Source organism: Protomyctophum parallelum (assembly GCF_964188405.1).
Source record: "Protomyctophum parallelum genome assembly, chromosome: 15".
In the NCBI taxonomy this organism is placed as follows: Eukaryota; Metazoa; Chordata; class Actinopteri; order Myctophiformes; family Myctophidae; genus Protomyctophum; species Protomyctophum parallelum.
Window position 1 is genome coordinate 45,903,598 of NC_139710.1, and position 13,508 is coordinate 45,917,105.

The 13,508-nt window shown below is 42.7% G+C and overlaps 1 protein-coding gene across 1 annotated transcript in view; it reads left to right on the top strand.

The window, feature by feature from the left end:
* The window catches only part of gcn1 (GCN1 activator of EIF2AK4), a 51,154-nt gene extending 37,851 nt beyond the window's left edge, over positions 1-13,303 (top strand). The window contains exons 47-57 of the mRNA XM_083784526.1: positions 635-778; positions 2,220-2,489; positions 2,770-2,883; positions 3,181-3,411; positions 3,590-3,783; positions 3,990-4,104; positions 4,439-4,535; positions 5,913-6,061; positions 7,513-7,623; positions 10,210-10,431; positions 12,565-13,303. Of these exons, the coding sequence (XP_083640652.1) occupies positions 635-778; positions 2,220-2,489; positions 2,770-2,883; positions 3,181-3,411; positions 3,590-3,783; positions 3,990-4,104; positions 4,439-4,535; positions 5,913-6,061; positions 7,513-7,623; positions 10,210-10,431; positions 12,565-12,690 (1,773 nt within the window). The 3' untranslated portion in view covers positions 12,691-13,303. The remainder of the gene's footprint in view (positions 1-634; positions 779-2,219; positions 2,490-2,769; positions 2,884-3,180; positions 3,412-3,589; positions 3,784-3,989; positions 4,105-4,438; positions 4,536-5,912; positions 6,062-7,512; positions 7,624-10,209; positions 10,432-12,564) is intronic.
* The last annotated feature ends 205 nt before the right edge of the window (positions 13,304-13,508 follow it).

Consider the following 13,508-nt stretch of genomic DNA (forward strand, 5'->3'; position numbering starts at 1 on the left):
AGAGGTATTGCAGTGTTTTTTGAGTAGTGCAACCACTCCAAGGAACAGCAATGTCCGTGTCCGCCTATGTGTCCGCCTATGTGTTAATGAGCACGAGTATGACTATTAGTACCAGTAGGGGCGCTGTTTGCCAGAAACGGAGAGAGAGATAGTGCTGTACTGTTGCCTGCTAATGAGAGAGAGAGAGAGAGAGAGAGAGAGATAAGGGGGGGGGGGGGGGGGGGGGGGGGGAGTTGCACCACTTAGTTCACACGGGTGTGATTATTTTATACAGTACGTGCCAGGATAGTAGGTGATGTCCCCATGTAAACAAAGCCATACATTAGCATTTCTATGGCCGAGGGTCGTTAGACTGGTGGGGATGGGCAACAACAACCGCAGGCAGCCCAGTATATATTGCTTTCGGGGGAGGGTCGGCCGTCGGGGTTACTTTTCTTCCTGGAATTAAAAACGTCTGGGTTTCCGAGGCTACTTTTGTTCAAATCAAACGGCACACCTGGCCATTTCAAATGACACACGGGTTGGGAATCACTGCTCTATAGTATTATGTGCATTTTAGCTGTAAAAAACAAAACTGTGTTAGTGACCCATTGTGACTAAAAAGTAACGTGACCGTTCTCTCCTCTGCCATCAGCTGACCGCTCCTCCGGTCAACACGCGCGTGCTGGCCTTTCTGTCTGCCGTGGCTGGAGACGCCTTGACACGCCACCTTGGGGTCATTCTGCCCGCTCTACTCTCCTCTCTCAAAAGCAAACTGGACACTGAGGAAGGAGCACAGGTAACTGGCATTATCCAGCTATATGTTAAAGGAGAATTCCATAATAGAAGGCTTTCTTACCTTTATTTGTAGTTGTTACCTCCCCACCAAAGAGGTCCAGGTGTTATTTTGTGCAAAAGCGCAATATTGGCTATTTCCCCACCATAAGCCCTCAATGAATTGCATTGAATTGAATTGAATCGGGATATGGGGTGTTGTGCTAATTTGCTTATTTCCATCGCTCGACAATCATTTTGTTTTGTATATATCCTCTTTTCATAATGTAAATAGTATCCCAAGCTGCACACTTTACTACTTATTTCAATGGAAATAAGCAAATTAGCACAAAAACGCCAATAATGCACTTTTGCACAAAATAACACCTGGACCTCTTTGTTGGGGACGTATCAACTACAAATAAAAGTAAGAAATCCAATTCCAATGATTTTTTTTCTTTTTCCATGAAGAATTTACCTTTTATTCATTGAATACATTGCAGAACCTTTTAATTTTTCCCCCTTTTTTTAAAGTACATTTTTACCCCTCATGTTGACATTGTAAGTTACATTTAGAATGCAATGCTACCTACTGTAGAAGTAATTCTAGAGATGCGTTCAATAAGCTAGTTCCAAATGACGATTTGATGGTACAGTATATCACAGACATACGGGAAGATCAGATTGTTTTTCCTTCGAGAATATTAAGGGGAGTTTAACTAATTTACTATCAGAACTAAGATGTCACAAAAATCTCCAGTAGACTCTGCACCCTACTGTGGATTTAGAGATGTTCCTGGTGAAGTGTGCTCACGGAGCTCTGGAGCACAATTAACGAGGGAGGAGATATTTACAAACCAGTTTGCTGTGTCTCTTTTTCATAGATCTGCATCTCTGTTCTCTGTTAAACTGTTGCTCTATATTAGTAGTTAACGTATGGATATTATGAGGATTGTAATATTAAAGATTACAGTGCATAATGGAGCATGATGCTCTGATATTGTCACAGCACAAGCACAGACACAGATCTTTAAAAGGGAGCCGTAGTCACTAAATCAATTGTTTTAATGTTTCACCTTTGCCATCTGAGTAAAGCCCATAATATTCCCAAATACAAGACGTTACGTTTGCCTTTGACGTTAAAGCCAGTCGTCCATGCTGGCATTGATTTCACTGCGAGCTCCGTGTTGTGACGTAACTCCCCTATAAAACACACCGGAGGCTTATTTACTCCAATAATGCTCTTCTATTTCATTCTCAACGTATCAACTCCAAGTTAAGTCTCAAATAAATTTGTCTTTGAACTCCATCTCAAAACACATGCAATCCCTTGCACATAAATTGTGAATGGTAAATCATTACCGTATAATATGACCACCCCTCCTCTTAACACTGTCCCCTGGCGATCTGACGGTGTGTCATTGCTCAAGCCTCAAGTTCACCGGTCTCTTTCCACTGTTCTTCAGGAGCTGTGCAATTGCCAAACTGTGATCCTCTCCGTGGAGGACGAGGTGGGCCAACGCATCATCATAGATTACCTGTTAGAGGCCACACGAGGCGCCGACCCCGGCCTCAGGCAGGCTGCCGTCACCATGCTCAACGCCTACTTCGCCCGCACCCGTCTGGACTACAGCATCCACTTACGCACGCTGCTGTCAGGCCTCATCCACCTGCTCAATGACCCCAACACGGAGGTCCTGGTACAGAGCTGGGACACCATCAACTCTATCACCAAGGTGAGCTCATACTAATATTGGCGTTCCTTCCACTACCAATTGTGATTGGTAGTGTGTGTACAGTACACACTGTGTGTACTAATATCTTTTATCGGAAGCAACAAAGTCTACATTATAATTGTGTGCCCAGAAGCACTTGAAATAGTACATACAGATGCAAAATGGTAGAAGGATGTCAGATCCACACTATCCTTTAGTGTTTTGTATAATATAGCGAGTATGCTTTTATGTCTGTATCAGATTGCAGTTATATTCTGTCTTGTATCTTTGTACCATGTAGAAACTGGATGCTAGCAGCCAACTGGCTCTGATCGATGACCTGCATAAAGACATCAGATCAGTCACCGCAGATGTTAAAGGCCAACACCTGCCTGGTTTCTGTCTGCCCAAGAAGGTAAGAAAGCCAAACCATTTTATTGCATAATGTGTCATTTTGTCATGTGAAACACATGATGTAGGGCACAAAGAGCATCGCAATCGGTTGCTTTGAATTTTGTTTTTGTATGTATTTTCTTGAAAGTGAAAAGTGAACGTGCACAATGCCTTAAAATGCTAAATTATTCCATTTCCAACGCGACGTGTTGTGAGCTTGTACATTGGCTATTTTCGCTATCCGTCATGTGACAAATGATATAGGGCTTAAATGGTTAAGTTAGCTAATTTCCTCCTGTTTATCCTCGTCACTGCACAGGGTGTGACCTGCATTCTGCCCGTCCTGAGAGAAGGTGTATTGACGGGTAGTCCCGAGCAGAAGGAGGAGGCTGCTAAAGCACTGGGTGCAATCATCAAACTGACCTCCCCTGAGGCCCTGCGGCCATCGGTGGTCCACATCACTGGACCGCTCATTCGTATCCTAGGAGACCGCTTTGCTTCGACAGTGAAGACCGCACTGTTGGAGACACTCACCCTGCTGCTGGCTAAGGTCTGTGTCTTATCACTCAATGCTTAAAAGTATTCACTTCGGGTCATTCTAGTCAGGTCATGCCTCTAGGACAAGAGAAATGAGGGGACAAGAGACCCCAGGTTCTGTGAAGTACTGACAAAATTAGATCTGATAGGTTTAGGTGGGAGCTATGTTTTTACTCTGCTCTTTCCTCTAGGTGGGCATTGCCTTGAAGCCTTTCCTACCCCAGCTCCAGACCACCTTTCTGAAGGCCCTGCAGGACACAAGTCGTGCCGTGAGGCTCAGGGCAGCTGAGGCCCTGGGTCAGCTGGTGTCCATCCACACCAAGGTGGACCCACTTTTCACAGAGCAGCTGTCTGCTATCCGTAACGCAGAGGATTCAGGAGTCAGGTATACAGACTTTGGTATATACAGAAGACTGTTAAATTCCAGGGAGGTTAATGGGAGGTCAGGAAGGACAAAGTGGCATTTATTATAATGTGGTTCTCCTGTTGTAATTATATTATCATTTTTTCTTCTTTGTATAGTTTTGTATTCCTCTTAACATCTCTATAGCTATAGAAAACGACATGCTCTGCTCTGCAACCCTCTTCTAGGGAGACCATGCTCCAAGCCTTAAGATTCGTCATCCAGGGAGCTGGGTCAAAGGTGGACCCAACCATCCGCAAGAACATCACCACTACTTTACTCGGCATGCTGGGACATGATGAGGTATGACATAACGAGTATAGATGCCTTGCAGCATCACAAAGAGCTATGTTAGCTTGTTCCACTAAGCTTATCCCCACTTTCATTACTGAAAATAGACATACCGGTATACAGTAGTTAATTTTTAGCAATGTATTTAAACAAAAACAACTCAATGAAAAATAAGTGAGCTAAAAGCTATTAATGGTGTCTCATACAGAGAGACACACTATGATATTTTACAGGCTGTTGAATTGTGGTATAGATTTTTAGATGACAATTGAAACCCAGTCTAGGTAGATAGGATGTGGTTTTGGGCTTCCCCTTCACTCAGTCACTTGTGTGTGTGTGTGTGTAGGATGCAACTCGTATGTCCTCAGCTGGCTGTGTTGGTGAGCTGTGTGCCTTCCTGTCAGAAGAGGAGCTTAAGAGTGTGTTACTTCAGCACATACTGGGTTAGTATTCACAGTTCACACTTTGTAAGGTGTCTCACCAAAGTCTCGCTCTCTTTGTCTTCAACCTCAGGTTTATTCTTACATCATATTCACATCTTACAGGTGTTGCAGGTGCAAAAGATTGGGTGAAAGATTTGCAGTTGCAAAATGTATATTGTAAGATAATAGGTAATATAGAAAGAAACAAAGGAGACGTTCTGTTAAACGTATAACAATATTAACACCCCGAAAACCCAGGGTTATCTAATCCATTAAATCATAGCGCCCGGCGATTTATATCCCGGATGTGGCTGTAGCAGCTAGATGTAGCCAAAACACTCTAGAGGCGATCGACAACAACGGGAGGTATGACTAAATCTACTGCGACTAGCGACGGGACAACGGTGGGCCGTCTGGCCTCACACACCGTCTGCGAACGCCGCGCGTCAAAACAGCCGCCTCTGTTATTTTCAATTAACCTATCGCACACCAGCGGCGTCCGACGAGCGTTCACGCCTCTCCTGACGCTCCGATATGCCACCGTTCTATTTTTTTAATGACATCCCACTGTTGCGCAACAGGCGCTCCCGGGCTGTGGAGCGATGCCATCGGTTTTGATATCAATAACCTCCGTCTTTTTGATCAATCTTCGTCCTGGGAGCTGGGCGTTACTAATTGAAAGAACGTGAACTTCGTCCTGGGCGATCGGGTTGTTAATCTTAAAAGCCAAATTAAGCCTGCTTAACAATGACAAGGAGGGCCATGGGCAGGTAATGAATGATTTCCTGTCCTGGTGCAGTGATGCCTTCCTTGAACTTATCTCAAAAACGAAAGATCAACTTTAGACGTACCCCCTGTTCTACCCTGAACAGTGTCATCCAAGGCCAGCCAGTAGAAATCGTACCCAAGTATCTTGGCACGATCATCGATAACAAATTGAAATTTGAGGCAAACACTGACATGCTGTGCTAGAAGGGCCAGCAACGCCTTTACTGCCTAAGAAAAGTTTAATGTGGACAAAAGCCTGATGGAAACTGTTCTATAGTGCCTATATACATTCCGTTATTTCATTCTCCTGTCTGTTGGTACGGTAACCTCGTTATCAAAGATAGAATTCCCCTGGGAGAATTATGAAAACTGCTTCAAAAAGCCCTGTCCATCCGCTCAGTTCGGAGTATAGGCTGATGCCATCTGGCCTTCACTTGTATGTCCCTAGGACAATACAAAACGGGTACAAATTCTCCTTTGTCCCTGCCTCGATCCGAGCAGTTAATGCTGACGAAATAGATTATAATAATGGGAATTAACACTTAAATATTTGAATAATTTTACTGTTCTATGTAAAAGTGTGGAAAACGAGCAAATTGTAATGCATTACTCCCCTCCCCTTTTTACTAGCTGACATTTCGGGTGTGGACTGGATGGTGCGACATGGTCGAAGCATGGCCCTTGCTATCGCTGTCAAATCTGCTCCTGAGCAGCTGTGTATGGAGGATTACAGTGATACTGTGAACGACGCCATCCTGGCCAGTGCTACTGCTGACAGAGTAAGGAAATTAAAGGGTTACATTCTAAAACGTATTGTCCTCTTTAAGTAGAAAGAAAACAAATTATGAATTATCTAAACTCCAAATGATCCAATCTGTAAAATTGGAATCACCAAGGATTTTAAATACTTACTAATACTTACTTAACACTCACTTAATTAGTAAATATAAATTTGTAACATGGTGGACATCTCATGTCATGTGGGACGTCTGGGATGTCCACAGAACACACCAGGCACGCAAGGATCACTTACATTTTTTATGACATGCAGTGTTTGTAATGTGTCAATGTTACTTTCCCTTGTCTATGACACATTGTGTTGATACAGGCTTTGGGATGTGAATGCTGATAATGACATACTTTCACATCAGCTACTTGATGTGGGAGAAAATGTGCTCTGAAATTGCTGCTGGTGAGAATAGTCACGTGCAATAAAGCACATGTGCAGACGGGCATCTGGTGGCTTCTGGGCGCAATATTGTATAGTTTGCCACTGCCCTCTCTTGTCAGTAAGTGCAGTTCCATTAAGCCTTTGCGACAAAAAAAAGCGTATGTTCATTAAGTCGAAAAAAGAAAAGCGAATTGTCTGTGTTTCCATTAAACTGATAAAAATGCGCATATGAAATAAGTTTATGAAATATGCAGTAGGTGGCACTGTTTTCCCAGTAAAGTGAGGCTCATGTAAAGTAGTCCTGAACACCATTGATTTGATGTGCTTTGTGCGTGCTCTCAGTTTAACGGACGGGACCCCATATACTGCGCTGTAATCTGATCCCTGGTCAGCGGCTGACCGACTGTCAGCCAGTCTACAGCAGCTCGCCAATGGGCATCTGCTGCTTTCAGAGTATTGACGACACCTACAGTCAAAGAACGTACAAAGAACGATTTGTTGTGTAATGCTTGTCTTAATATATTCGGGGCACATGTAGCCTATATGTCGCGGGACTCGATTGGAGCATACTGGTCGTTTATACTGTAAATTGATTGATTGCAGCTAGTTGTGAATAACTTGTTTCATCGGCTATAGCCTAGCCTACACGTTTAGGTTGCTTATCGTGTGTTTGTGTGTGTTGCATCCATACAGTAGCGATCCAGATATAAAAATTATCGGAGCGCCCCAATCAACTCGGGAGGATTCAGACTTCATATGGGATCTTTGAACACACTACACAGTTATTAATCGGACAGGTCGGGTAGTACTAGGCTAAATTGGGACCTTATATGTATCCACAACGTTCTCCCTCTCTAGCCACCCATGCACTGTTCACTCCACTGCCTCTCCTTCGTTTTTTATTTTTATTTTCCAACTGATAGTCTGTTATCTCACATGTTGTAGTGATTCAAGTTATTCATCCTTTTATCCCTTGTCAGTATGTACATTTAATGCACTTAACTCATCTGAAGTGATTTTGACTCACTAATGTGTCTGTGTCCCCTGTCCCTCATCCAGATCCCCATTGCCACCAGTGGGATCAGAGCCATGGGCTATCTGATGAGGCATCAGCTCAAGACGGAAGGAAGCAGTGGTGTTTCACAGCGGGTCATTTCTCAATTTGTCAAGGTGAGGCAGGAGGAATGTAGCTGATAGACCATCTGATTCTATGAAAATGTGCTTTTTGCTGTTTTGTTGTATTCATATATATATATATATATATATATATATATTAGGGATGCCAAACGACTCATATTTGGCCAATCGACGAATCGAGGCCAAAAATCGACGTGTCGAACGACTTTTTTCCTTTTTTTCTTCATTATTTTTATATTTTTGTTGTTGCTGCGCAGCAGTTGAGGAGAACGCAACTATGCATTCCTTTAAGCAACACAACTTCTGCAGCTGCATCCATATGTTTAGAATTTTCATCAATGATCAAATCCCAATAATACAAAATAAACTTTATTTTGTAAACAACGAAACTGAAGGAGCAGCGGCGCTATCGGCTAGCCGCTAGTCCCAACTCTCAAGTGTCTGCAGCCTGTCACGATCGGTAATGAACTGATACGGGACGCATGTTGTTCCGTATTTTAATGTCGGGTCGGATAATAAATACAGTATAAATGACGGCGGGATTTATTTGACAACTCTGTCCTGCTTTCTTCACGAGAAGAGAAGAGCGCTCACCGCTCAGAACAGAGCAGACCTGTGGCTGAGGCTGTCAGCTCACTTTACGGCATGTGTAGATGAGCTGGGTCTGGGAAGCTCAGAGCTGCAGCCATTGGCTCATGATACGAGCACACGACCAATGGGACTGATCATTCAGTGTTGCTAAGATACCACACACACACTCACACACCCTTGGACGATGGGGTCCACAGCGCTCTGCTCAAAGTCAACTTGCATGCGACGAGCGGCACTGACTGACTGAAAAAATAATAATACAAATAAAAACGATTTTTCGACTCATACGTTTTGAGTCGCGGGAGGCATGAGTCGATAATCAAGTCGATTTTCAACTTTTTTCAACATCCCTAATATATATATATCTGTCCTATCCGCACGGCATAAATCTTCGCCGTGCAGTGTGTACTCACCAATAAATATTTCTTGCGACTTGGAGTCAGATTGTCCTCTAGTTTCATATCCATTTGAAAGTTCTTTCAGAAAACGTGTGTTTAGTAAAAATGGAAACACTTTTCCATGAGCTGCATGCAGATAACATTTTTTGGCGAGGGGCCAGAAATGAATATATCAAATCTTCCTTTGGGAAGCACAAAAGTATGGGGCACACAATTGGCAGGTGGTGTGATTAATTACCCACCAATCGCAACACACCTGTCAATTGTATGCTCCATACATCTGTGGTTCCCAAACAGACCGTTCCCAAAGGAAGTTTTCATATGTTAGTCATCAGTCATTAATGGTCCGGTGGCCGACCTCTCCCCCAGAGAGTCCTTGTGCAGCTCTTGTATTTGATATTTATTAGGGATCCAAGTAGAAAATCAGCTGGAACCCTATTTGAATTTGTGCATTTCTTGCACAACAAATATGATCCCAGTCGGCCTGATGGGGGAGCTATAATTAAATGTATATTACATTTAATTACATATACATTACATTAGGGAAGTCATGTAATAACTCTACTAGGCTTTAGTTCCGACATATTATTGGTCCGACTTGTCTTTAGACCGACATCCTACCCAAAAGCCAAAACCCTAACCGCACGCACGTCGAACCAACGCATGTCGGGAGCGAAGGGTGATTTCCGCATGTCGGACCTTTGATGTGTCGGATCTTCGTGTGCAGATTGACATGCAGCTTGTTTTGGAGATGAAATGATTTGACAATTATTCCCTTTTTGGCATTTCTTCATCTTTACCTTCATCATTTTCAACTCAGTTATATTCTTCTGTGCTTGGACCGTGCTGCTATCTTGGTTTGCCTCTACTGCGTTTTACTCTCACTGATGTTGCTGAATTGCCCTCTGGGGATCAATAAAGGTTCATCTTCTCTTATTTTACAAGAATCCAATGAGCTAAAAATAGTGTATTTGAATCAATACTAAAATACAGCTTCACATGAATTTGCTATTACCTGAATTTCCCTCCAGGGAACAATAAAGGTTCAATCTTATTTTGTGCAAGCATTTCTTTTCCTATATGAAGCTACATGAATTGCAGCTGCCCCAAAATAGAATTTAGCATGTAGTTCAAGGTTCAAGGTTCTTAATTATTTGTCTCCCGAGGAAGAAATTTGACTTAGACAAAGGGCCCGCATGCAAGCGTAGCCCTTATGCCAATGTCGCCGCAGTGCAGCGCCAAATACATCTTTCTTGCATCAAAGATGCGACCGTCCTCTTCAAGAGGCAAGCAAAGACTAAAGTGCACTAATGTTAGATTTTCTGTCATATGTGCACTTTAAAGTGGTTTCATTTTGACTGACTGTTCATTGTGGTCAAACACTAACATTTCATCAATAACTCAGACTTCCTCTTTAGTTGTCAGAAATGGCTTGTGTGAATAAGCCCTCCTTGAAAGTTGATCCATTCATAGCATCACATAATATGCATTCCAGTTTGATACAGTTATATTATAACTTTGAATTATAATCTTTTTCCATCTTCAATTATCCCAACAAAAATGTTATTGGTAAAAGCTTGAAAACATTTTAGTGAGAGAGTGTCTCTGACCACTCTGTATCACCCCACAGTGTCTTCAGAACCAGTCCAGTGACATCAGGCTGGTGTCGGAACGGGTGCTCTGGTGGGTATTCAAAGACCCGACCACACCCTCCCTGGATGCCAACCTTGTCAAGCCCCTGTTGAAGAGTCTGCTGGACAACACCAAGGACAAGAACACTACTGTCCGAGCTCAGAGTGAACAGACCATCGTCAGCATGCTTCGACTGCGCCAGGGAGAGGAGACCATGCAGGTAAGACTTGCATAATGTAGACGAAGCCACAGACGGGTGCCCTGGGCGTGGCCATTACTTACTTTGCTTCCAAACTCCAACACCTGCAAGAAACACCTGCACAGAATTTTTTGACAGAAATTAGCTCATAACATGTCTATGGTGGATTTTTATGAAACAAAAGCTTGGCAGATTGAAAGAGGATAATTCAAGCTTGACCTAGAGCTGCAATGTTGGTGAGTTTAACGTTGTTTAAAACAAGCAGATCGCAAAAGCAAATTGGATGAATGGAGGGTATTGCAACTCTAGATTCATCCCACTATAAAACAATCTAGAGTTGCAAATTGCGGCTAGCCATTACTGAGGTGTACCATTAACTGATTAGCTACACCTGGCCTACAGGGCACTTATTTCCTGTAGGCGGAGACGACATATCTACGGTGTAAACTCGCCGGTCTTCTACTACATTGAATGGTAGAGTGACTGATGTCTTTGAGTGACTCAAACTCAAACGTTACTCTTTTACCTGTTTTTTACTAACACTTACAAAGATGTAAAGTTGTATGAACACAAGGCTGCTGTACTTTATACCTCATACTTTAAATGCTTAGTATGAGGTATAAAGTACAGCAGCCTTGTGTTCATACAACAGAAAGATTGGTGTATTGGGTAAGTCTGGTCTCAGCCACCGCGGTGTATTTTTTGACATTCCGTTTTTCTCCAAAGTTGAATGTGGCCACTACTGTTGGAGCAGCCATAAACTACACAGGTTTATCCAAATGTTCTGGGCATCTTTGTAAAGTTAGTGTTAGTAAAAAGCAGGTAAAAGAGTAACGTTTGAACAGACTAACATCAGTCACTCTACCATTTAATGTAGTAGAAGACCTGCGAGTTTACACCGCAGATGTCGTCTCCGCCTACAGGAAATATGTTTGCTGCGACCATGAGACCCGTTTCTGAATTTGTCTATACTGTACTAGTCCACTGATTACCACACGGTGGGTTGGGAGTTGGGACCCATTTGTGGGGCGCAGATCCATTTTCGTGAGTCGCAAGTGAATATCCCTTTTTTGTTTCCTAAATTTTGACATGTTTTTCTAAAGAATTTCACAAACATTCCACAAATCATGAGTTGTAAACAAATTCCAAAATAATCTCATGAATAAAATGTAATTAAAGAAGTTCCCTAAATTAGCAAACAATTGTTTAAGAAGTAGTGAAAATAGCACATCTGCAAGCTCACAACACGGTGTGAACTGACTCGTTGTGCGCTCTTAGATAGATCTGCTATTTTCACTAGTTTGGATCCCAGGCTAGCCCCTTTCGGAACCCTCGGTTAGGCTTTTATGAAGTTCGGACGTCGCTTACCCCAGGGTCCCTGAGTGGTTATTCCACTCCAGTTGGGATACAGATGTACATGCCCTCCGTTCATGCCGAGCGGCGCACCGTTTGAGTGTTGGTGAGATGTATCAAAGATGCATAAAGCGGCTATAGGAGACAACGGAAACGTGGGAGAAATCGCATTAACCGCCGATACCGTTAAGTATTTTTTGAAGTTTTCGCTTCTCTGAAATTCTCACTTCCTTGTTGACTTCCCATTGTACCGCCTCCTGAGCGGCAACTGGCTAGCTGCACATCCTAGTTACTGCCTCTGATTGGCCGACCGCGTACATGCAGGATGTTTATAATGCTGTTGTCGTGGGAGGCAAGACATGGGGAAGAGAGAATTTCAGAGAAGCCAAAACTTGCATCGGCGGTTAATGCGATTTCTCCAACGTTTCCGTTGTCTCCTATAGCCGCTTTATGCATCTTTGAAACATCTCACTAACACTCAAGGGCCGCGTGAACAGAGGGTATCCCAACGAGAGTGGAATTACCACTCAGGAACCCTGGGGTAAGCGACGTCCGAACTTCAGAGAAGCTTAAAAGAGGGTGCCGAAAGGGGCTAGATCCCAGGCATACATCTGATATCTCTTTTGGGTTTTGAGCTAAAATGTTTGGGAACCACTGAATTATAAATCAATCTGTTTCAATACAGTGCAACTTGAGTGACAGAAGGCCACTCACGATCGCACACAATGTGTTCAGAAATATGCATTTCTCTATTAATCTCACTAATGGGATATCTCTGGTATATCCAACTGTATTTCTCAGGGTGTCGCTGCCATCCTTGACTCTGCCAGCAACGACCTCCTGTCAGAATGTCACCGCCGATCCCTAAAGAAGATAGCCAGCCTCCCAGATTCCAATGAAGAAATAGATGACACCATCTTAACGTGATGGGGCAGGACTGATCATTGGTTATAATACTTAGGAAAAGAACTCCACAGCAAACAACCGAAGCTTGACTGATATGCCATACTGATGTAACACACACCATTGTATGAGAACACCCCAGACACACACTTAACATAACACACGCCCACATTTTGTCATTTCCTGGACCAAGGAAGATTTGGATAGTGTATGTGGACTGTCTTTCCTTCTTGTTCCTTCCCCAAATGTATCTCTTTCATATTGTTTTAGTGGCCTGTGAACCCACATTCTCACATTTATGTTTATTTTATTCTACAGTGTGCAGGTTCTTGTTGAACTTTCTACACAGAAGAACACAGTAAACAAACAAAAAACAACAACGAATCGGGCCAATTCCGCATTGACATTTAACTGTACTTCAAGTGTCTCTTATTTTAGTTAAAATTATTTGGACAGTCACTGACCACATGGTAATGGGTGAAAATGTTAAATTACAACCATCCAATTTACTTTAGGTTTTAGTTGGCCATTGTGTGTTAGGGTTATTTGGTGGAAAACAACCTTATGGAATCGGTTGACATTCTTATTGATTATACGGTTGTGTAAAGGCAATACAAATAAAAGAAACATGATTTGATCAAGTCTCATTTTACATTTCGGAACCCTTTGCTCTGATTTTACAAATCTGTGCAACTGAGACATGGTTTTACATATAATTTAAAGTCTGGTGCCTTAATAATGCTGAAACAATTATTAATAAAAAAAGATGATTGTCAGGGGGTCAGATGTGTCCTATCCTATCAGTTCCAGTGTATCAGACTACCATAGTTGTATTAAACATT